This window comes from Camellia sinensis, chromosome 1 (genome assembly GCF_055761805.1).
Source record: "Camellia sinensis isolate YWXY chromosome 1, ASM5576180v1, whole genome shotgun sequence".
Lineage (NCBI taxonomy): Eukaryota > Viridiplantae > Streptophyta > Magnoliopsida > Ericales > Theaceae > Camellia > Camellia sinensis.
In genome coordinates, this window is record NC_138961.1 from 28657588 (window position 1) to 28683130 (window position 25543).

The 25543-nt window shown below is 30.7% G+C and overlaps 1 protein-coding gene across 1 annotated transcript; it reads left to right on the forward strand.

Annotated features, from left to right (window-relative positions):
* The first annotated feature begins 11514 nt into the window (after window positions 1-11514).
* LOC114269604 ((-)-germacrene D synthase) lies at window positions 11515-17150 on the forward strand. The gene is made up of 7 exons (XM_082875190.1): window positions 11515-11728; window positions 12919-13198; window positions 13330-13702; window positions 13950-14168; window positions 14263-14401; window positions 14513-14761; window positions 16584-17150. Exons 1-7 carry the CDS (start codon window positions 11594-11596, stop codon window positions 16890-16892), a joined length of 1704 nt encoding a protein of 567 aa, XP_082731316.1. The 5' UTR covers window positions 11515-11593; the 3' UTR covers window positions 16893-17150.
* The last annotated feature ends 8393 nt before the right edge of the window (window positions 17151-25543 follow it).

Below are 25543 nucleotides of genomic sequence, written 5' to 3' on the forward strand. Positions count from 1 at the left end.
GGCTACCGATATCACCAACCGGCTTATCCCAACCGACGGCCATGGGATGACTACGAACGCTTTAATAGGGCACACTCGTTGTTACATAGTTGCATCAAGAGAACGTTTGGGGCATGGAAATCAAGGTGGCGCATCATGAGGAACATGATGAAATACGATTTTCAAACAGTACAAGTTTCCTTAGCTACAACATCAATGACCTTACATAATTTTATAAGATGAAATAGCCTCATTGATGAAGTAACGCAAAATATCCAAAATGCTAAGGAAGCATTGAACCTTCCTGACCACCTAACAATGACAATAATTGGAGAAATAATGATGCCAGGAAATGAAGACATTGAAATGGCCAATGTAAGGGCGGCTACTGCATGTGCGTTGGTAGCGTGAGCGCAAGCGTAGTAGCTTTGTTGGTGGGGGCAATGGGAAGTAGATTACAAGATTGTTTGTGTGTATACGAGAAATGTAAATTATGTTATTTAAAACACTCTGTTTTTGTCTGTCAAAGGAAAAAAAAAAATCATGTCATGAAACGTTGAGGGTAAAAAAAAGATTAAATTTTTTTTAACAAGTTATTTTTATTTACAGATTACTAAATAAAATCTACTTTCTTTTAGATCATCATGTTATATTTTCCTATTAAACTTGGCAGTTGTTAATTTTTATTATGCAAAATCGTGATGCCAACATAATAAAACGAAACGGTACAAATTCATGAGAAATAGATTTGTACAATTATTGACAAATGTGGTCAAATAGATTGGAGCAAGAGTGTTGTTTTGCAAATACATGAGTATTTCCACAACACATTTTTCTTTTTTAATCGAAACAAGAGTTTCGCAACAAATTGGCTGAAAAGAATTTCAATTTGACAAGTTTGGTTTGGGTTTGTCTTTTGAAAAACTTTGTGAAATTTTTTATTAGAATCGTCATGCAAAATGCAAAAAAATTAAATTAAAAAAATTAGCATATAAATTATGATTAAATTTTTTTTTTTTCAATTTGTATAAATTATTTGACAAAAACATATTTCAAACATTAAAAATATTCTTTTTTACAAAAATAAAGCATGCGTTTATAAAATTTTTGTTATCAACAATCCTAATCCCAAAATTAAAAAAAAAAAAAACATGGTACAAAAAAAATTGAAACAGTAAAACCAAAAAAAAAAATTAAATCCAAACGTACTATCTTTTGACACAGATTTGTAACCGCAAATGAACAAAAGTGTGACTATTACACCTCATTTCTTGTGTGTTGAACTTGTATGAAATAATGGCCATACAAGTTATCACTTGTCGGTGCAGGAGCAAGGACTAAAAAACAAAAATTTGTTTAGTTTTGATTTTTAAAAAATATTTTTTAGAATATTTTATTTTTTTATTTTTTGTTTTTAATGAATTTTTTTAATATTTTAAGTAATTTTTTTTTAATTTTTTGACACACCTAATATAAATACACTTAAAAAGTATAATATTTATAAAAAAAATTTAAAAAATTCAATAAATATCAAAAATAAAAATATATATATATATATATAAATTCAATATATTTTTCATATTTTTGTGTATTTATTGATTTTCTAAAAGCCTTTTTCACAAATATTTCGTTATTTAGATACATCTACGTAAGGTGCATCTAAAAAAGTTTAAAAATTTACTTAAAATTTTAAAAATATTCACTAAAAATAAAAAATAAAATAAAAAGCTCAATTTAAAAAAAAAAAACTAAATTTTAAAAATTGAAACCAAAATAAATCGACAATGCTACGTAGCTCAAATTTTGTGGCTCAAAAGTGGCTCAAATGGCCAAAACGACGTCGTTTTGAGTACAGAACAACATAAAAATGGCCAAAACGACGTCGTTTTGGCCATTTGAGCCACTTTTGAGCCACAAAACTTGAGCTACGAGACATTTTCCAAAATAAATTTCTTTACACGTCTCATCAAGCTGCATTTGTCACAGGAACAAGGACCAAAAAAAAAAAAAATTAGCTACCCTCCAGTTGTGATTGGATTGGAGAATGCTATTGGCCCGTGAGGGTCCACTACGGGTCTCGATTAGATAATCCGAACTGTTAAATGTGTAGAATTTACAGAGTACTATATGCCTATAAACAATTACGTTAATCGGATATCAATAACTACATGATCAAATTCGTTTTGTATAACAAAAAATGGATGGTGAAAAAATAAATGGTTGACAAAAATTTTATTTGATGAAATAGTTATCGATATTTGATCAATGTAATTTTTTATAGACATATAGTACTCAACAAATTCTACACATTGAATTATTCAAATTATCAAAACGGGACTTGTGGTAGACTCTCACGGGCACAACAGCATCTTCCAGTCTGTGATCGGACTAGAGGGAAGCCAAATCTAAAAAAAAATTTCTTTACGTCTCGTCAGGCCACATTTGTTGCATTTTGGGGGGGGTTTAAAAAAGGAGGGGTAAAATATAAATTTACATTACTAACTATTATTTTATATTACGTTTTTTTTTTTACAAAAAAAAAAAAAAAACACTCAAAAGTTATCTCATACATCTATTTTTTTTTACCTACTTTTCTAATAAAAAAATCAAAAAGTATATTTATTTAAGTTATGTCAAATAACTAATTTTTAAATTAAAGTGATAATTAATTAGAATTTTTAGGATAACTTTCTCTCTTGTATCTTCTTTAATTAGTAGTCAATCAACTTTCTTGCACATCATTTAATTTAGAAAGTGAGTTTAAAAAGAAAACTTGTATATCATCACTTTCCCTTTTTCTCAGTTGTTCGGTAAATAAAAACGTCGCATAGAAATCTTAAGTTTTTTGAAAAGAAATTTAGAATTGAAAAAGGAATTGAAGAAAAAAATTAGTTTATATTTTATTAACATATACCTAGGACTGAGCAAGGAATCCGTGAAATCCGTAATTCGATCCAGTCCAGTCCAATGCGATAGGTTTGGATTGGTTTTTTGAATCCGTGGTTCGGTTCTGGATTGAAAAATTAAAAATCCATAGTACACGGATTGGTTCCGGATTGAACCCCACGGTTCCGGATTGGAACCGATCCGGACCGTATACAAATAGTATATATTTTTTATTATACATCCTCCCTCATAGTATCTTCTCTTATTCTATATAAAATTTAAACTCAGACCTAAAACCGTATAATATCTTATTTTATTACTTTTGTTTGTTAGTTTTTAGTTTTAATTTGTAATGGTCTAAATACTTATGGTAAAACCAGTTTTCTTATGGTTATTTAAATTCTAGCACAGTATGTCGCTATTATAGAAATAGATGTTGCTATGTGGAACTAATATAGCGCTATGTTTATATTTTTATGAAATTAAAGTGTTATATATATTTTTTTGTTATTTAATTATGTGAATCTGTGGTCCTAAACCGATCCAATCCGTATTTAAATGGATTGGTTCGGATTGGTTCCATGATTTAAACGGATTGGATTGGTTCCAATTTTTCAGGAACCGTAGATAACGGATTGGTCCTGGTTTTACCCCAATCCGGTCTAATCCGAACCATGCTCACCCCTACATATACCTCGCTTTTTTTCTCTTCCCCTTGCAAATACTTAACTAAACAAGGTGTGCATCTGGGCATTTTTCATAGATTTACTTTTGTGTGTTTCTTGATTTCATCTTTTCTTTGCTTGGTGATAACTTGTGCGGCTATTATTGCAGTCTGTGACTTTGATTTATACTCTACTTTTGTTTCCGGTGACTAGGATGGGGGTATGCACAACAGTACATTTTTGCATTACATTATAAGTAATGACGTGTATCGATTCCCGTATCCTGAACTAGATAAAAGTTGATTGTTAATAAAATTGTATGCAATAATTATTTCATATATATGCACTAGTTTTTGTAAATTTCTTTACTTTATATAAATGCTACGTGATGTATGATAATTGTTTATGTGCAGATAAATACTACTTGGTTGACGGTGGCTATAATATTTAGAAAGGGTTCTTGGCACCATTCAAGGGCTACCGGTATCACCAACCAGCTTATCGCAACCAACGGCCATGGGATGACTACGAACGCTTTAATAGGGCACACTCGTTGTTACATAGTTGCATCAAGAGAACGTTTGGGGCGTGGAAACCAAGGTGGCGCATCATGAGGAACATGATGAAATACGATTTTCAAACAGTACAAGTTTCCTTAGCTGCAACATCAATGACCTTACATAATTTTATAAGGTGAAATAGCCTCATTGATGAAGTAACCCAAAATATCCAAAATGCTTAGGACTACGAAGCGTTGAACCTTCCTGACCACATAACAATGACAATAATTGGAGAAATAATGATGACAGGAAATGAAGACGTTGAAATGGCCAACGTGAGGGCGGCTATTGCATGCGCGTTGGTAGCGTGAGCGCAAGCGTAGTAGCTTTGTTGGTGGGGGCAATGGGAAGTAGATTACAAGATTGTTTGTGTGTACATGAGAAATGTAAATTATATTATTTAAAACATTCTGTTTTTGTCTGTTAAAGGGAAAAAAAAAAAAATCATGTTATGAAACGTTGAGGGTAAAAAAAGATTAATTTTTTTTAACAGGTTATTTTTTATTTACAGATTACTAAATAAAATCTTCTTTCTTTTAAATCATCCTGTTATATTTTCCTATTAAACTTGGCAATTGCTAATTTTTATTATGCAAAATAGTGATGCAACATAATAAAACGAAATGATACAAATTCACGATAAACAAATTTGTACAATTGTTAACAAATGTGGTCAAATAGATTGGAGCAATGGTGTTATTTTGCAAATACATGCGTATTTCCACAACACACTTTTGTTTTATATTAGTATTTTTCATCGAAATAAGAGTTTTGCAACAAATTGGGCGAAAAGAGTTTTAATTTGACAAGTTTAGTTTCATTATGACTTTCGAAAAACTTTGTGAAATTTTTAATCCGAATCGTTGTGCAAAACGCAAAAAAAAATTTAAACATACAAATTATGATCAAAAAAAATTGTTACAATTTGTATAAATTATTTCACAAAAACATATTTCAAACATTACGAATATCATTTTTTACAAAAATAAAGCTTGCGCTTATAAAAATTTTGTTATCAACAATCCTAATTCCAAAATAAAAAGAGTTATGTTAGGGATTCCAAATAAATTATCAAACTTCTCACATGGGTGTGGGACCCGTACAAATTACATGTGTGTGAGTCCTACACCCATGTAAGAGGTTTGATAATTTATTTGGTAATTTACTTGGGATCCATAGCATTTTTCAAATAAAAACATGGTAAAAAAAAAAATTGAAACAGTAAAATGAAAAAATATTTAGGACTGGTTTGGTATGTTGAGAAAAAGTCAAAAAGTCAAAAAATTTATCACTATTCACAAATTCAAAATATAAAAAAATTTAATTTCCACAATATTAGTACAATCCAAAAAGCTAAGTGATGAGAAATTTACGCAGTGATGGTACAAAAAATATATATATATATATATATATTCATTAAGTTGAAGGGTACTGTTGGGCCCGTGAGGCCCACCACGGATCCTATTTTGATAACCTAAAACATTCAATGTGTAGAATTTGTCAAGTATTATATGCCTGAAAAAAATCACATTGATCAGATATTGATAGCTATGTGATCAAATCAGATTTTTTTCAACCGTTTATTTTTCACCGTCCATTTTTTTCATACAAAACTGTTTTGATCACATAACTATCGATATCTAATCAAAGTGACTTTTTACAAACATACAGTACTCAACGAGTTCTACACATTCAACAGTTTGGATTATCAAAACGGGACCCGTGGTGGACCCCCACGGGTCCAACAGTACCCGTGAAGCCTCATGTTATATATGCATATGGTTCAAATTCTTCTCACCATCCTAACCATTCTGTACGGTTCTTTTGCAGCACTGTCACTGATAAGTCTAGAACGTAAGGGTAAAAACATAATTTTGCTATTTTATATAATATTTTAATACATATTTTTTTTCATAAAAAGACAAAAAATTATCCCAAACAATCTCTTTTTTTTCCCCTCTACTTCTTAGTCCAAAAAATCAAAACGTGCACTTATTTAGGACACTTCAAACAACTTCTTAATCAAAAGGTACTATATTTTGACGGAAATTTCTAAGTGCAAATGGACAAACAATCGCGATTGGTAGCTCGAAATCAACACGACTCGAATGGCCCGAGACCAAACGACGTCGTTTTCGAACTTTTTGAGGAGAGTAATAGAAAAGTATAAAGAAAAGAAAAGAGACATTCATATGGTGTTTATCGACAGAGTGCCCCGAGATATAATATGGTGGGTGTTAGAGAAGAAATGGGTGACAAAAGGCTACATTGACGTGATTAGGGACATATATGAAGGGGTGATGACCACTTTTAGATCGCCAGCTGGAGAGACAAATGAATTTCCTATCACTGTAGGGTTACACCAAGGATCTACCTTAAGTCCTTATCTTTTTGCTTTAGTTATAGATGAGTTGACGATAAATATTCAAGATGACGTGCCATGGTGTATGCTTTTTGCAGACGATATTGTGTTAGTGGATGAGACTAGAGAAGGAGTTAACACAAAGTTGGAGATTTGGAGAAAAGCTCTTGAATCTAAAGGATTTCGGATAAGCAGAACTAAGACAGAGTACATGGAGTGTAAATTTAGTAACAGTAACAATGAAAGCAGAGGAGAAGTGAAGATTGAGAATCAAGAACTGCCTAAGAGTGAACATTTTCGTTATTTAGAGTCGATTATCACAACAGCTAGACAGATTGATGCAGATGTGGCCCATAGGATTAAGGCGGGATGGTGTAAGTGGAGAAGTGCGTCTGGGGTATTGTGCGATAAACGAATACCCACTAGACTAATAGACAAGTTTTATAGAACGGCTATTAGACCAGCTATGTTGTATGGGACGGAGTGTTAGGCAACCAAGAAACAACATGTGGATAAGATGAGTGTGGTTGAGATGAGGATGGTAAGGTGGATGTATGGTAGGACTAGACAGGACATGATTAGGAATGAGTGTATTCGGAAATGGATAGGAGTAGCACTGATAGAAGATAAGTTGAGAGAGAATCGTTTGAAATGGTTTGGTCATATTCAACGGAGACCAACAGAAGCAGTAGTGATGAGATGCGATATTGTAATGGTAGATGGAAGTGTTAGGGGACGGGGTAGGCCTAGATTAACGTTGACTAGCGTTATAAATAGAGATATGAATCTACTTAATTTGACTAATGCAATGGCCTTTGATAGGGCCGCGTGAAGAAGAAGGATTCATGTAGCCGACCCCATTTGATGGGACTTAACGCTTGGTTTGGTTTGGTTTGGTTTGGAAGATAAAGAAAAAAGATGAAGAACAAAGAGAGAAAGAGGAAGCTGGGTTCATCTTTATCAACAACAACACAGAGAGAGGAAGCTGGGTTCATCTTCATCATCAACAACATAGAGATCTTCATCAATATCAACAGATCTTCATTATTTTCAGTTAATTTACGAGTTCGTCAAAGTAGAGGGGCTTGCGTTTTTCTGGTTTGGTTTTTTTGTAATGAACAATATTGGGTTTTTCTGGTTTGGGCTTGCGTGTTTCATTATTTTTCTGTAAAATCTTCAGACAAAATTAAAATTAGTAAACTCTTTATAAACACGCAAGCCCACAAATTAACGCTTTATTTTTTTTTTTCGTTGTTTTTCTGAAGACGAAGAAGAAGAAGGGAGAAGAAGAAGAAGGGTCTGTTGCGCTGGGTCTGCAGATCTTGTTCATCATCTTCATCAACATCAACATCATCTTCATCATCTTCAATATCATCATCATCTTCAACATCTTCAACATCATCATCATCTTCATCAACAAAAAAAAAAAAATTCCCATGGTCTTCAAATCCGGATCAACATTATCATCATCAATAATTTTTTTTTTTTTTTTTTTTTGAGATCCAGATTTACTTAGAAAAAAAAAAGTTTGAAAGAGGAGATCAGGCCGTCGATCGTCGCTCCCATCACTGACCGCCACCATCGGGCCGTCTTCTCTCCTCTCTTTTCTCTCTCTCTCTCTCTCTCTCTCTCTCTCTCTCTCTCCTCTTCTCTTCCCTCTCTGTCTGTGTTCGAAGGAATGAAAAGGGAAGAAAGAAAAAGAAAAAAAAAAAAAAAAACACTACTCAAAACGATATCATTTTGAACAATTCAAACCATTCAAGCCGGACAAAATTTGAGCCACGAGTCATTTTTCATAGACAAAAGTGTGAATTACATCACCTCATTTCTTGCTTGTTGAACATGTATGCAATAATGGCCACACAAGTTATCATTAGCCGCTGCAGGAGCCTGAACCAAAACAAAATTAGTTTGTTTGGTTTTGATTTTTAAAAATATTTTTAAAAATTTTACTTTTTTATTTTTTGATATTTTTTTATTTTCAATGATTTTTTTGATATTTTCAGTAATTTTTTTAAAAATTTTTAGACACACTTAATATAAATATATTTAAACAGTATAATATTTATAAAAAACAATCTTTAAGAAATTCACTAAATATCAAAATCACAAAAAATAAAAATTCAATATATTTTTCATATTTTTGTGTATTTATTAATTTTTTAAAATATTTTTTCACAAATATTTTGTTATTTAGATACATCTAAGTAAAGCATATCTAAAAAAATTTTAAAAAAAATTACTTAAAATTTGAAAAATATTTACTAAAATAAAAAAATATAAAAAATAAAAAATTCAATTTTTAAAAAACTAAATTCAAAAAACTGAAGCTAAACATATTTTACGTCTCAACAAGTTGCATTTGTTGCAGGAGCAAGGACCAAAAAAAATTCCTTACGTCTCATCAAGCTGCATTTTTTTTGAACTGTATTTTTTTTTTTTTTTTGTGTCAAAAGGGGGTAAAAATATAAATTTACATTACTAAGGGGGCATTTTGGAAAGCTGATAAAAAATCATCTTTTTGATTTTTTAGTTTTTTGAGTTATATCATGTCTTTACTGTTTTATATCAAAAAAAGTCAAAAAATTATAAAAAGTTAAAAAGATAATTTTTTTATCATCTTTCCAAAACACCACTAACTATTATTTTATATTACATTTTTTTTTGGGATAAAAGTCAAAAGTTATCTCATACATCTATCTTTTTTTAGGTACTTTTTTAATAAATAAAAAAAAGGTGGAAAAGTATATTTAAGTTATTCCAAATAACTAATTTTTAAATTTAAGTGATAATTGATTAGAATATTTTAAGACAACTTTCTCTCTTGTATCTTTTTTAATTAGTAGTCAATCAACTTTCTTACACATCATTTAATTTGGAAAATGAGTCTTAAAAAAAAATAAATAAACAAACAAACAAACAAACTTGTATATATCACTGTTCCTTTTTCTAAGTTGTTTGGTAAATAAAAATTTAGCGTCACACAGGAATCTTAAGCTTTTTTGAAAAGAAATTTAAATTTGAAAATGGAATTGAAGAAAAAAAAATTAATTTATATTTTATTAACATATACCTCGTTTTTTTTCTCTCTCTCTCTCTTCCCTTGCAAATACTAACCTAAATGAGTTTGCATCTAAGTATTTTCAAAGATTTACTTCCGTGTATTTCTTGATTTCATCTTTTCTTTGCTTAGTGTAAGTTTATCTGTTGGATGGATTCCCTTCATTAATGGAAATTTCTTTCTAATTAAAAAAAATACATTTTTAATATTGATCACATAGTTTGAGTTTTTTTAATTTTTTGATTTTATAATGTAAATGTAAGGTTATTTATAAAAGATTTTGAGGGTTTTATAAAATGATGGGTGATTTTACTTAGGCCGAAAAATTAGACTTACGTTTCAAATCAAATGATGTGGCATTGTCTTACAATATCAAAGGAATTACACATCAGTGGTAGTTAGAAAAAATATTTACAAAAAAATGATAAATATTATAAATATTAATAATTAAAATTATAAACTTTTTCACCTTTGTGTAATAATTTTTCAAAAGGAAAATGCGATAGATTCCAAATTTTCGACCAAACAAATGACCAAATGTTTTACATGAGTGTGGGGTGTACAAAATTGCGGACCTCACACCTATGTGAGACATTTAGTCATTTGTTTGGTAAAAAAATTGGTGTCTCTAGCATTACTCTTTTCAAAATTTACTCTAAATAGTAATTTCTTGTAGTATATCGAAGGCAACTTCATCTCTCATGTCTTTTCAAATTATCAACAAATCATTTTATTTACACATTATTGGGTCTAGTCTAAAAAATGGACTTGTAGGTGATGCCATTAAAAACATTAAACTCACATTTTAAACCCAATAATATGGCATTGCCTTAGAAAGGCAATTCTCTCTTATATTATTTATATTATTTTTAATTGTCAACCAATCATGTTAATTACATGAAAAATGATATACAAACTCCCTTTTCAAACCGTTCAATCAATTTTTTTTTTTTTTTGTTTTTTGGGTAATTATTCGGTAGTCTCGGAGTATGGCCACGTGATATTCTATAATAGTATGATTGATGAAGAAGTGGAGTATTGATTATTTGTATTGGATAATTAAGAAATATAAAAGAGTATAATGAATGATAATTGGTGAGAGAGCATAGTCACATAGTACTCTAGGACGATAGATATGCATATCCATACACAAATAAATATTATAGACCTTTTTATATGATTATGTTGTGTATGTATAAATAATGATACTATTATAAACCATTAGAGGGTGGGTGTGGTTTGCATGTGTAGAAAAAACTAGATTTGGGACCACGAATATAAATCGTGTTGGATCAAGATTTGAATAAGAATTTTTTAGAAGAAAGGAAAAATGAAAGAAAATTGACAACAATTTAATTGATATTTCATTCATGTCTTCATTTTTTCTTTTTATTTCCCATTACAAATTTCTTCTCAATTCTTTGAACCACAGACGACAACTCTCTTCTGGTAGGTATACATGAGTGGTGGAAATCAATATTTTATTTTATTTTTGTGGCCCTTGCATCATGTATTTTTTTGTCGGTGACACAATGTAGCATTATACTTGATATATGTTCATTCTCTTATGTTGTGTTTGGTTTATGAATTTGGAGAGAGATTTGAAAAGAGAAAAAGAAAAAGTGTGTAAAATTAAGTAAATATAAATATATTTTATTTGCATTTTACTTATTTATTTATTTATTTATTGTTTTTCAAATTTTTTCCAAATTTAAGAATCAAACACATCCTTAGGAGGCCAACAATTTTTGCATTGAATCGCTATTTTCCAACCTTTAGAGGCTGATCGCCATCCACCCCTTCACACACTGGGACCGTGCATTCACAACCTTAAATATACAAGAACTGTACTAGGATTCTTGAGATCCACATTTGTTTTTTGGTTTAGTAGAAATTGAAACATAACTTTCACATGCACGAACTCGGATTCTTCCTTAATGTTTTGCCTCCAAATACATGGGATTGCAGTATAAATAGCAAAGCACTAAGAGCTCCTCAGTCCATATCAGCCACAAGCAAGAAGTGAAAAAAAAAAGAGTAGCCACTCCCATTTTCTCGTCACACAACCAAAAATAAAAACATGGAATTATCTACTCATGCTTTACCTATTCCTGATTCAACCAAAAATATGCTACCTACGATCACTCGACGCTCAGCCAATTATCATCCTACCATTTGGGGAGATCATTTCCTCGCATACGCTTCTCATGCTGTGGTAAAATTAGATTTGCTGGCAATGCACATATTTAATGTTTGTCTTTAATTTTGTGCATGGTTTTAAATACACTACAAAAAATTAAGGATTTAGAGATCAAAATTTAGGAACAAAATTATTTTTTAGGAATCAAATATTTTTGTTGTGAAAAGTGTCGTTATTATATTTTTGGTAACAAAAATTAGACATTATTGATAAGTTATTATTTTTTTGAGACTAAATTTTTTGTCTCAAAAAATAAACTATTTTAAGACCAAATTATTTTGTCCTTAAAAGTCTATTTATTAGTGACATTTTCAAAATTTTGTTGCTAAAAGCCTTGTTTTTGACTTTTTGAGACGACCTATTAGCGATTATCCTTATGACGATAGAAATTGGTTCCTAAATGTCTTTTGTAACAAAATTTTCACTTTTAGAGACCAAAGCATTTGGTCTCTAAAACTCTTATATGTTATAATGATAATAGTATTAAAAGAGGTATTAGTAAGGATACGGTTATATATCAATCGATATCAAATAGTATTGACCAATATATCTATAAATATTAGTATCAAAAGTCTAAAATCTTATTACATATCAACTGATATTTAAAATTTGACAACATGGACACAAAAGAAGCTACATGGAATTTTGTTGAACTACCATGTTTATTATCATGGAATTTTGTTGGGCACATGAATTTATATATATATATATATATAAATTAAGAGTTCTAATTTTAGAACTCTAAAGAGAGTTCTAATGACGTGGCAAGGAGTAGTGCCCACATATGATATGATGTGTGTGCCTATGTTTTTGTTTTATTTTATTTTTATTTTATTTTTTTATTTTTTCTCTTGCCACATCACTAGAGCTCTCTTTAGAGTTTTAAAATTAGAGTTCTCTATCAATGTTGATATATGTATATGTTTTCATGTTGCCGGAAGTGGATGTTAACATGGAACAACAACTCTGTTTTCATATTTAATATCTTTGTTTCATATAGAAAGACTTGATAATAGCTAATTTGGTTATTATTTTTCAAATTCACAATATTCCATTTGAAAAATAACATTAATTATGAACAGTGAAGTTTGATTTCAATTACAAAAATAACATTATCAAATTATTCTTGCTTTATTTTATGTATAAATTTTGAGTTAGAATATAATTTTCTTTGTATATATCCTATATTCACATTGTTTATGTAGGAAGTGGATGTTAAAATGGGCCAACAACTTCAGCAGCAGAAAGAAGAAGTGAGAAAGATGCTAGTGGCAGCTAATGATCAGCCTTCACAGAAACTGAACTTCATCGATGCAATCCAACGCCTAGGCGTGTCTTACCATTTTGAAAGTGAGATTGAGACAGCTTTACAACACATACATGAAACCGATTATGATCATCATGATGACAAAGCCAACGATGATCTTTATACTGTTGCTCTCTTGTTTCGATTACTTAGACAACAAGGATATCCCATCTCTTGTGGTAAGTCTCATTTGCCATGCATTTGATGTTTTGGTATCTGAACAAGGCTAAAAGAAGTCAAACACAACCATACAAGTCCATATGTTATTTTGTGTCACACTAATATATCATGTGTCGGATGGGTTACGCAGATGTGTTCAACAAATTCAAGGACGACAATGGCAAATTTCGTGAATCCTTAATTGGTGATGTGAGAGGAATGTTAAGCTTGCATGAGGCTGCACATCTTAGGGTGCGAGGAGAAGATATACTGGATGAAGCACTGTCTTTTACCATCACTCACCTTGAGTCTGTGGTACCCAACTTGAGCAATCTTGTTCAAGAACAAGTAATTCATGCTCTGAATCAGCCCATACACAAGGGCTTGACAAGGCTAGAGGCAACCCATTACTTCTTCTTCTATGAGCAAGATGATTCTCACAATAAAGTTCTACTGAATTTTGCAAAATTAGATTTCAACCTATTGCAAAAAATGCACCAATGGGAGCTAAGCGAAATCACAAGGTGACTTACATAAATTTAGTGACTTACAAAAATTTAAGCCCAGAAAAAAAAAAAGGAAAATTCTCAGAATTTAAATGTATAGTATAAATTTAAATTGTGTACTTTTTTCATCCATCTATTTTAAATTTTAAGCTCTTTTTTCAATATTTTTTTATGGATATGTAAGGTTGTTAATTAAGTCAAACTTTTTCAGTCATATTGAGGTGGTTTAAAAATTGACTAACATAGATCCTATTACATATTTCAGGTGGTGGAAAGAATTGGACTTTGCAAAGAAAATGCCTTTTGCAAGAGACAGAATAGTGGAGTGCTATTTTTGGATATTGGGAGTTTATTTTGAGCCCCAATACCTACTTGCTAGAAGGATGCTAACCAAAGTGATTGCCTTGACTTCCATTATTGATGACATCTATGATGTCTATGGTACTTTAGAAGAACTTGTGCTCTTCACTGATGCAATTGAGAGGTTCAAACTGATTCATTCCCTTAATGAACTTTGCATTTGATCTCATGGAAGTATCAAAATCTCTTCAATTGTTCATTATCTATTTGTATTTCAGGTGGGAAATCAGTGCCATAGATCAACTTCCAGAGTACATGAAACCGTGTTATCAAGCACTTCTAGATGTTTACAACATGATTGATGAAGAGATGACCAGGAAAGGAAGATCATATCGCGTCCACTACGCAAAATTTGCAGTAAGCCTCGTACTGATTGGTTACAAACTAACAATTTGTGATTAGCAATAAGATTATATGTGAAATTTGATTAAAAAACAATAATACTGATCGATTTTGTTCAAATCTCAGATGAAAAATTTAGTTAGAGCATACTTTGAAGAAGCCAAATGGTTTCACCAAGGCTATGTTCCAAGTATCGAAGAGTATATGCGAGTTGCACTAGTAACCTGTGGTTACACAATGCTAACAACCACTTCCTTTGTTGGGATGGGAGAGGTGGTGTCCAAAGAGGCTTTTGATTGGGTGTCGAGTGATCCTTTAATTGTTCAAGCGTCATCAGTGGTTTGCAGACTCATGGATGACATAGTTAGCCACAAGGTAATTAATAAGATTAATCAGAAGTCTTGCAAAATTTTGTCTTATGATGTAATCCCGATAATCACGCGGTATTGTTAATGTGGTGAGCTTTGTTCATCTTTACTGAATTTTTATTAAAAAAAAAAAAAAAAAAAACATTTAAAGCAAAATTAATTTATTTTAGAAGAATTGAAGTAAGATTATATATATTCTGGGAATCAAAATATTAATTTAGTTTACAAAAACTCAAAATAACATTAAAGTAATGCAATTTTTCAAAGGTTTGAGGTGACTAAGATACTAATTTATTCTATAATTATTAAAAATTGCATGAAAATAATGAAATTTTTAATAATTTAGGATAGTAAAAGTAAAATTATTTAAATTTTGAAAGGGTTAGAGTAAAATTATTTAAATTTTGAAAGGGTTAGAGTAAAATTATATTTATTTTGAAGGAGTCAAAATGCAAACTTCTTTCATAAATATTCAAAATTTTATGACAAAACTGAAAATTTTCAAAAGTTTGGGAGGGCAGTGGCCCCTGCCCATCACCCACTGTGTCCGTCACTGGTTGGATCCTATATAAATTTAAGAGTCTTAGATATTTTTCTAAAACAACTGTAATATGAGGTGGTGGTTGGCCTCTCATGTCAAGGTGTTTTTTTTTTTTTTTTTTTTTTTTTTTTAATAGCTTGTAAAATCCAAAAAAAAAAAAAATAAGGCAAACCCGTCGTCACCAACTTTGACTCTAAACGTGAGCAAAATATGGTTGTGGGTACTAATTAGTCTACACTGAGCCCTCATCATTGTGGCTAATCATCACCGACGAAGGCTTAATTTGGAACTGTCTTTATTTTTTTACATATTTTTTAAAAAAAATATAAAAAACAATCTAATTTTAACAAATTTTCCAAAACAACTTTAAATTAATTCCAATTTTTTGTTTGGTTTGATCTATATAGTTATCAGAATAAGTACTTCGGTTCAGTTGGTGTTCAGAAAAAATTTAATATTGATTCAAAAATTTTAATTTTGTTAATTGAGGAACTAAAACTAATCATGTATTATGGTCTGAGTTATTTAGTTTTGACAGACTTATGTGTAGGTCTTAATAGGTGGATTTACTATCCAATAGGTCTTATAATAATTGATTCCGTTTTTCATCAAACACTATTAAAAATATCACTAATTATTAGTTTTTTGCAACATGTTAAAATTGTCACAAAAAATATCACTAATTATAAGATTTAGTAATAGTTTAAAAAATCGTCACAAAAAAAATGTAATTAATTTTTAAATTTCAGCGATAGTTTGAAAAATTCGTCACAGAAAAACGTTACTAATTGTAAGTTTTAGCAACAATTTATAAAAATTTAACAAAAAAAGTCACTAATTATCAATTTTTATATGTAAAAAATCGTCACAAAATTATTTTTAACGATGACTTTACTAAGACTTATTTTCAATAAGACTTGATAAAAATTAAGTCCAACTATCCTTTGGTTTTTCAATTTAATGTAAATGAAGGATTATTTACTAGAGATTTTAAGGATTTTATAAAATTTTCAAGAACCCAATATTAGAAGTAAATGAAAAGAGATGGAAGAGAATGCTCTGTGAATGCTTCACCTAAATTTTAACGCAAAATTTGAACATAAAAATATTTAAATATATAATTTTGGTGGATTTGGTCGATGTTGGTGTAAAAAAAAATTATCTCTCAAAATTAAAATAGATAAATTAGAAGATAGATAAACTATAATACATTACAATATTTATGAAATTTGAAGAGATTCTTAATTTTATATCATATCCTCTAACTTCATGATAACACTAATTGTAGTTTGAGCAAAAAAGAGGTCACGTAGTCTCTGCTGTCGAATGTTACATGAAACAATATGGTGCATCAGAGGAAGAAGTGCTTGTTGAATTGCAAAAGCAGGTTACTAATGCATGGAAAGACATGAATCAAGAGTGCCTCCGCCCAACAGCTGTCCCAATGCCTCTCTTGTTGCGAGTAGTCAATCTTGCACGAGTGATAAATGTTTTATATAAGGACGAAGATGGATACACACATTCTGGAACCAAGCTCAAAGGTTTTGTTACCTCGGTGCTTATCGATTCAGTGCCAACATCAACACACAAAGAATAAAAGCCAATCACAAATTGGAGACATAATGTCTATGGATTGACAAGATTTTTCAAAAATTGATCCACTAATAAATTCTATAAAATCTTATTTATACATATGTATTGCGCGTTGTTGGTTTTTTTTTTTTTTTTGTAACCTGAACTAGCATTACTCTACAATAGTTCTCTTTTTAACAGGAAATCCAGATTAATCTCTTTCCTGATAGATTGTAATATGATATGAAATCATTTTTAATAAAGGAATTTTTTGTTAGCATCATCATATTTGTACACCTCAAACTCAAAGCAATATTTGAAAATAACAAAGTTAAATAGTCTAATTTGTGACTAGTGGAAAGCAATGAATGGAGGTCGGAATTATGTCCAAGTTGTGATATTCCTAGGACTGTAAGAAAAAATTGGTGAACCAAGCTTCGAGATCAACTGAATTTCAATTTTTAGTACCGGATTGAAAAGAAATTACTGTAGCAAAATGATTTTATATTTTGATTATATAAGTGTTAAAAAATAAGCAATTAATGCTAAAATAAAAAGAAGAAAAATAATACATTTATAAAGCAATCACCATTTTTATTTATTTATTTATTTATTTTTTTGGGGAAATTTTATGTTTTCATTAGATATTAAATTTTTCCCTCAATTGGAGCGAATCAAATCAATTTCTACCACTTTTCTCGGATCCATTGAAACTTCAGCCAAAGTAGAGAGCAAGACAATTTTCTGTGACTAAAAACTCGAGACAGGTCCAAATCAACTGCACTAAAGCCAATTGATTTGTTTTTAATTTAAATTATTTGTCCATTTTCATTAAGTAAAATCAGCAAAAAATTGATATTTTAATTATTAAACTTAATATTAGTGTACATAAAATATCTAAATATTTTTTTTCTTTGAGTTTAATAATTAAATACCCTTTTTTCCATCAGTTTTATTTAATGAAAATAAGAAAATGGTTTATATTAAAAATAAATAAAATTTTAAAAATAAAAAAACTAAAGATTAATTTTTTTAAATGGTCAAACTTTGAATTTTTTTTATTATTTATATTTATAAGGCTCTATTTGGTTAGAAAGCAAGAAATGATGAAAAGTGAAGTAAAAAAGAAGAAAATAAATTTTTTTGTATAAATTTGATTATGATGAAAATTTGCAAGAAAATAAGAATTCTGATTATAAGTAACTAGTTTTACAACAAATTTAAATTTTCTTGTATTTTTTTGTATTTTCTTTTTTGCAAGAATTACAAGCTTAGTTACTATGCTATTATGAGTTGTATAAGAAAATTAACTTTATTGTAATTTTTCACCACTATCATGCCAAACAAATTTAGAAAAAAATTAAATTTTTTCAATTTCCTTCGTTTTCTATCATTTTCATCCTAACCAATCTAAGCATTTACCTTTTTATTTAGAATAATGTTGGAAATTTAGTAGTGAATTGAAATAGACTCCATTTGAATGAAAGGGTGCAAACCTTTCATGGTATCTCTTTATTTTAAAGGAAGAGTTATGTCCCTTCTTCGTGCCTTTGTTGTTTACACTGAACAAATACCAATAAGCCTATATAAAGGCAACCCCCATTCCAATTTTTTTCATTCCTATCTAAGAGACATGACATCTATTATTCTCAAGCACCATTGGAGAGGACAAAATTCTATCTTAAAGACACAGTGTTCAAACATTGGCCTCAACCACAAATTTGTTCACAAACCATCTGTAGAAGTACTGTAAGATTTAATTTTGTTATTTACTTTATTTATTTTATTTGATTTAATTAATTATTGCCAAAATTATCTCCAACAAGAAATATCTGCCTTTATCAACCCAGAAATGATGTAAAAAATAATTTTCACCACACTTTACATGAATCCTACAAGAACCTTAAACTACAAATTAATCTCTACAGCATAATCACTTACTTAAAAAATTCTAGATAGATAAGTGTGGTGAGCAGAATTGCCCTTTTATTTAGGCCTCGTTTGTTTGGCCGCTGAATTGGAGTAGGATTGATGTGGGTTCCACTAACAACATGTTTGGTGTTATTTGGGATGGTCGGCTTCACAGTTTGCGCGGCTTAGTAATCATCCTCAATAAAGGGATTAGCTTGGTTGGGAAACAAATGGGATTAAAAAAATAATGAGTGGCTTCAGTCTATCCGGTTGTTCTCCCGAACTTCCAATACGGGTGCAATTTTTTTTTTTTTTTTTTTTTTTTTTACAAACATAGCCGGCCAGCCAAAAAAATATTCAGCCAAACAAAAAAAAAGCTGGCCAGCCAACTTTTTTTTTTAACAATCCTAAGTGCACCGTTTGTTTTAATATTTATTTTAATTTTTTAAATATAGAAATAATTTTTAAATTTATTTTATTTAAAAATAATTTAACAATCTCATCGTTAACTATCTCTCATACTATTATTAAAATAAACACACTTTTAATCAATTCCCTCACTAACAATCCATATATTAACAATCTCTTCACTAATTATTTTCTCATTAATAATCCCCTCCAACCTAATTCGCCAAACAAACATGACCTTATTGTCATGAACTGAGTAAGAGATATCCTAATATCTCGATCTCACTCACACGTGTGAATGGAAGTCAACAATAACTTTCGTTGCATGGATTGGACTAGGTTTTTAGATTCAAGCCCATAAAAGTCGAATTTGGGGATTCTATTTACACTCAAAAAATCATTAAGTACTCCCATTTTCTAAGTACAATTTATTTAATTATTTAAAATTTTATTTTACTCTCATTATACCTTATTATTTTTCCCAAATTACCCTTAAGGTAAACCCAAATAATAAATAATAAACAAAATAAAAAGACTAAATGATTTCAAATCTTTTCAATACAGAAAATAATTTTCAAATACAGAAAAAAAAGAGACCAAATTTATAAGCACATAAGCATTATAAATATATAAAAAATCAAACTTTTTCATAAGCATTATAAAACTTTTCAATACAGAAAAAAAAAATTACATTATAAATTATTCACAATAATGCTCGTGAAAAAGTAAAAACCAAACTTATTAGTACATAAGCATCAGGCACTAACAAAAAAGAGTAGTTCTCAAATAATGTACTATTTAAATGAAAAAATAAGAACAACTCCAATAATATGTTATTGTTAATTTAATTACAGGACCTTTTAATTTTTGTCATAAAACGATATAAAAAATAATTGATGGTGTTTTATAAAAATTGTGAAACCCCTTTGTATGAATATTTACATCCTTTTTATGGGTTGCTTCAAAAAACTATTTTTATTATTACTCTCATCCATTATTTGACTTTGTTCAAACTTTCTTTTAAGGTTTAGAATTTCAAAATAATAAAAGAAACAATGATGTTGATGATGATGGTGAATTTTGGTAGGGTGGGTTGGAGTTTTGGAGGGAGGATGAAGAAGAAGAAGAAGAAGAAGAAATAACTTTGATATCTTGGGGGAAAAAGATACAGCGATTTGAATAGGAATAACTAATTAGGATGTACCATGAGAAAAACAATATACTTTTTGAAATTTAATGTGTTATCGTTATTAGTAAACTCATATTAGGATATATTGGGAATTAAAATTATAAATTTAAATTGGGCGTACTGAGACATATTTTAGGTTCAAATAGAATCCCTCGCCGAATTTGAAGTTCATCTTGCTACATAAGTTTGGGCCAAACTCAATCGTTCAAGTCCATTGGGCAACAGATCTAGGTTGGTTTGGGCCTAGCTACATTACGAGCATTTTGCATCTGAACCATTCATCATAAATTTTGGGTTTAGACTTCTGATTTCTTAAAATATCTTTCATTTATTTCATTTAATTTATTTTAATCAGGTTGCAATTGTGCACTACAAATTTCCCAGTAGGATATAATCCACAATGTGTGGCTGAATGGTGTACTCATTTTTCTTATTTTGTTTTCCCAAGTTGCATTCTATTTATTTTATTTAGTTATTTTTTCTTTAGTCGCCTTCTATTCGTACACCATGGTTTGGTGGTCACCACATAAAAAGTAGGGCCAGGCGTAGGGTTATTCGACCGACCCAAACCACCATACTCGATCCAACCCGCACACATGTGAGCGGTTTCGCAAACACATTAGGGTCGGGTGCAGTTTGGATTTTATCTAATTTTCGGGTTGCAGGCGGGTTACGGGTTTGAACGACACCCGCCCAACCCAAACGCATTAATTTTTTTTTTTCTTCTTCTTCAAATCTGACCGTTCATCTCACTTCATCTATAGACTATAACCAAAAAAAAAAACCCCTAATCTATAGACTATCTCTCAAACTCAAAAACACAAATTCTCTCATCTCATCAGTCTTTCTCTCACTCTCGTTTTTCATCTGCACCAATCGACTCTCTCTTGTCACAAGATCGACCAATCAACCTCACTGGAAACTTTAAAAAAGAATCATAAATTTTCAATAAGTTAAGGATCACAAAGGAGAAACATTGGGTTGGAAAATTGAGTCGTGTTTGATTGAGTGGAACATTTATAGCATATTCACTTTAACAGTTGATAATGCTAGTTCTAATAATCTTACCATTCAATATTTGAAAACGATAACCAAAGATTGGAAGAGTACTATTTTGCAACATGAGTTTATTTATATGCGTTGTTGTGCACATATTCTTAATCTCATTGTAAGTGATGTGTTGAAAGAAATGGACGATTCTATTGCCAACATTAGACTTGCGGTGAGATATGTGAGGTTTTTTTCTCAAGGCATGATGTTTTTAAGAAGTGCGCAGCCACATTCAAACTTGATTCAAAAGCTCTTGTATGCCTAGATGTACCAACTAGGTGGAACTCTACCTATTTGATATTAGAGGCCGCCGAAAAGTATGAGAAGGCTTTTAACTGATTGAAGTTTGTGGATTCCAACTTTGAACCTGTAATAACCCGACCCTCGCATGTGCTTCTGTCATGTTTAAGTCCCTTATTTCGTGCTTTTAATTGCGTGATGACAACAATTTGTGATATTATCTGTTGGACAAGGAAAAAACATCTGTGCATTTAAAATGTTTGGAACAGAAATTGGAAGCCTTAGAGGTATGATAATCCGAAATTGATGTTATATTTGAGCTCAGCATAATTTTTAGGTAATATTAAGCATGGTGAAATTTCAATTCGGAATGTGTAAACTGATTCAATTTTGTCCTTATTCACATCTTATATTTATATATCTCCATGTATTATGTATAATGTCCCTAACAACACTTTGACTCGAGAAAAGCTTGGGTTAGAGAGGGAGTTGAGAGGTAGGGTGAAGAAGAGTGATAAAGGAGGTGAAGAATTTGAAGCTTTAACCCTCAAGGTATGTAAATTTAGGTATTGTCTTGGATAAAGATGGTTGGTGAGTAGAATTGTCTTTGATAGGGAGGATTCAGGGGATGTGTATGGAATAAATTGAGAGTTGTGTTGATGTTAGTTTGATTTAGTGGTTAATTTCATTCGACTCCTTATCTCTACATGATCATGCACAATTATGGACTTAGATGATCTTAGTGTATACAAGTCTCCATGTTTTTGTTCTACACTTCTCCATGTTTATGTTATGCTTATGAATGTAAGGGATAAGATTTGATTTGTTGAGATTAACATATGTTCCACCTCTTAAATCACATGATTTTTGAACCATATTTTAAGCATTTAAAGATCCATTTTAACCCTTGTTGATACTACCAAAGAATTGGATTTTTGAAGAATTTCGGACAGGTTTTGGGCAGAATCGCCGCATGTGCGGGAGTCACTGCCGCACGTGCAGCACTTGGGGCAAAATTTTGGGCTAAACACCGTCTAAAAGGCACGTGCGGGGCATCACTACCGCACGTGCGGGAGGATCTGCCGCACGTGTGGGGCTCACAGCCGCACGTGCGGCCCATGTTGAAAAACATGGTTTGCTTCTTTTGACCTGTTTGACCCTCTGGAATATGTGAAATGAGTATTTGAAATTGTTACAGTGTTCCTTTATTTACTGGAAGTTAATGACTGAAATGCGAATGTATGAAGATTTTAAACTAACTTGTGAGTTCTATGTGTGTATAGGGCACACTCAAGGAGGAAGTCGTGTCCCGCCACCACACAGTGAGTAATAGTGCAAGGAATATGTATTCATTTTCCATTAATGCTTACCGTTATCAATGTTTTGTTTCCGTATGTTTTCCGTAAGTTCCTACATTACATAATCTTGACTGAAACGTGATGAGAATGTAAATATGAAAGGAATTTGTGCACAACTGAAGCATTCTGGGCCGAGGGCCATTCTGTTATTTCTGGGCCAATGGTCATTCTGTTATTTCTGGGCCAATGGCCATTCTGTTAATTCTTGACTTACGAGCTCTGCAGTCACATACGCATAGTTATGAGTTATGATTTATCTTACGCATTGAATTATCTTGGTATGATTATTCACTGAGCTTCGCACACTCCGCATTTATCTATTTCTGTAGGTAATCAACCCGGGAGCCAGTCTTAACTCCTGAAGCTCGTTTACTTTTGTCAACCCGACATGTTCAGGCACTTAAGTGGATCCGTCCCATTTTTGTAGACTTTTGTCAAGTTTTGTAGTCTAACTACCTGTCTTGGGTTGTCTGTAATTAATTAATATTTTTGTCTTATGCCCAATGCTAGGGCTAGATCTGTATGTATATATGTATGTAATCGATGCTCAGATGCATGTTTTGGTAAAGTATTATCTGTGGTGATGTCTATGATCCTGGCATGATAGTCATGGCTCAATGGAGTTTGTTTTCTGTCATGTTTTTTTTTTTATGCTTCCGTTCAGGCCCCTATATATTGCGTATATCAGGTTTAATGCCCATGTCTGCATAGGTCGTGCCCGAACTTTTGGGGGCGGGTTTAGAGTGTGACAGAACCTTATTTCAAGGATGTTGACGGTGGCATAAGGAGAAGTCCAAATGAGTTGGATTGGAAAAAATGTAGAATTTTTTTTGAGGTTTTCTAAAATTATTTTATCTTGCAACTAAGAAATTTTTGGGGTCTCTCTTTGTTACTTGCAATACTTTTTACAAAGAAATGTTTGTTATTGAAAGCAAAATTAACCAATTAATTTTGGAGGAGGATGATACTTTGAGCACAATGGCAAAGACTATGAAACAAAAGTTTAGCAAGTATTGGGGGATGGAAGTAAGATCAATTTGTTATTGTATGTTGCGGTTGTTCTTAATCCTACCAAAAAATTGACATACTTGGAGTTTTGTTTTTCAAATTTATTTCTTGGAGATAATAAAAAGATAGAAGATATGGTAGAGAATGTTAAAAGTTGTTTTAGTCATTTGTATAGCCATTATGTCACACTTTATCCTTCAAATGAGAAACTTCCAAATGTGAGTGACGTTGTGAATATGGTGGAAGATGATGATGATGATAATCTCTATTCTTTAGTTGACTCCCAATTTAATTCCTATTTAGAGGGGCGATGCACTAGTGGATCTAAGTCGGAATTGGAACAATATTTATTCGAGGTTGAACATTTTGCAAAGAATCAAATATTTGAGATTTTGGATTATTGGAAGGTGAATGCAACCAATATAGGGTATTATCGCAACTTGCAAGGGATGTGTTGGCCATGCCTATTTCTACCGTTGCATCGGAGTCGGCTTTTGATACAGGGGGGCGTATTCTTGACCCATTTTGTAGTTCACTCTCGCCTTCTATGGTTGAAGCTCTTGTATGTGCTCAAAAATGGTTTCGAAGTAACCTTCCAATTTCTCTTCGAAAGGCGATGAATGATGTGAAGGAATTTGAGCAAAATGACTCGAGTAATATGAGAATTTATTTATCTTCATTTTTATTTGTATTGTTCATTTTCTAATGTAAGTTTTATTAATCTTCTCTTATTGACTCCTAATTAGGTACTTTGGAGTCAAACTCATCTTCAAGTTCAACCTATAATGTTGATGCTATAATTGAACTCTAATATCCATTTGCACATAGGTAATTTTTTCATATATTCAACACATTTTCTTACTATATTGAGATGCAATATATAGACATTTGTTTATCTTTTTATTACTTTATTCTTTTACACTTTTTGTCTCAAAGGAATTATGAAGATTGAAAATTAAAGTTTATATTTTTTCAGTTTGTTTTTGTTCAGGGTTCATCAACCAAATGCATGGAATTGGAATTTTTGAAATTGAAGTTTGATATCTTAGAAATGTTTTTATTTTTTTTCATGGGTTTAAATCGAATGAAGTTTGACAACAAATTTTTTTTTTTAATTGCATTTTGGTTTTGGATGAATGTAAGTTAATGAATTTTTATTGTTTAATTTATTATTATTATTATTATTATTATTATTATTATTATTATTATTTTGCAATTTGGATGAATATAAGTTAATGAAGAATTACTTTTTTTTATTTGGATTAGGAATGATGAATGTAGGATGAATGCAAGTTAATCATGAATGTAGATTTTAAATGATTTGTTTAGATTACGAATTGATTTTGTTGTGTTTTTTTATTTTATAAGTTTTAATTTATTAATTATTAATGTTGGAGCATTTTAGAAAATGGAGGGAAATGGTCCAAAATAAATATTGACAAAATGGAAAAAAGAAAAAAAAAAAAAGTTCAAAAATAAATTTTTGAAAAAAAGTCCAATCTGCAAACCGCC

Bases quoted from the DNA above. Each gene is read 5' to 3' on its own strand.
- LOC114269604 (XM_082875190.1), top strand. From the start codon at position 11,594: ATGGAATTATCTACTCATGCTTTACCTATTCCTGATTCAACCAAAAAT. The intron at 13,703-13,949 runs GTGACTTACATA...TACATATTTCAG, and splicing joins GAGCTAAGCGAAATCACAAG to GTGGTGGAAAGAATTGGACT. The intron at 14,762-16,583 runs GTAATTAATAAG...CACTAATTGTAG, and splicing joins ATGACATAGTTAGCCACAAG to TTTGAGCAAAAAAGAGGTCA.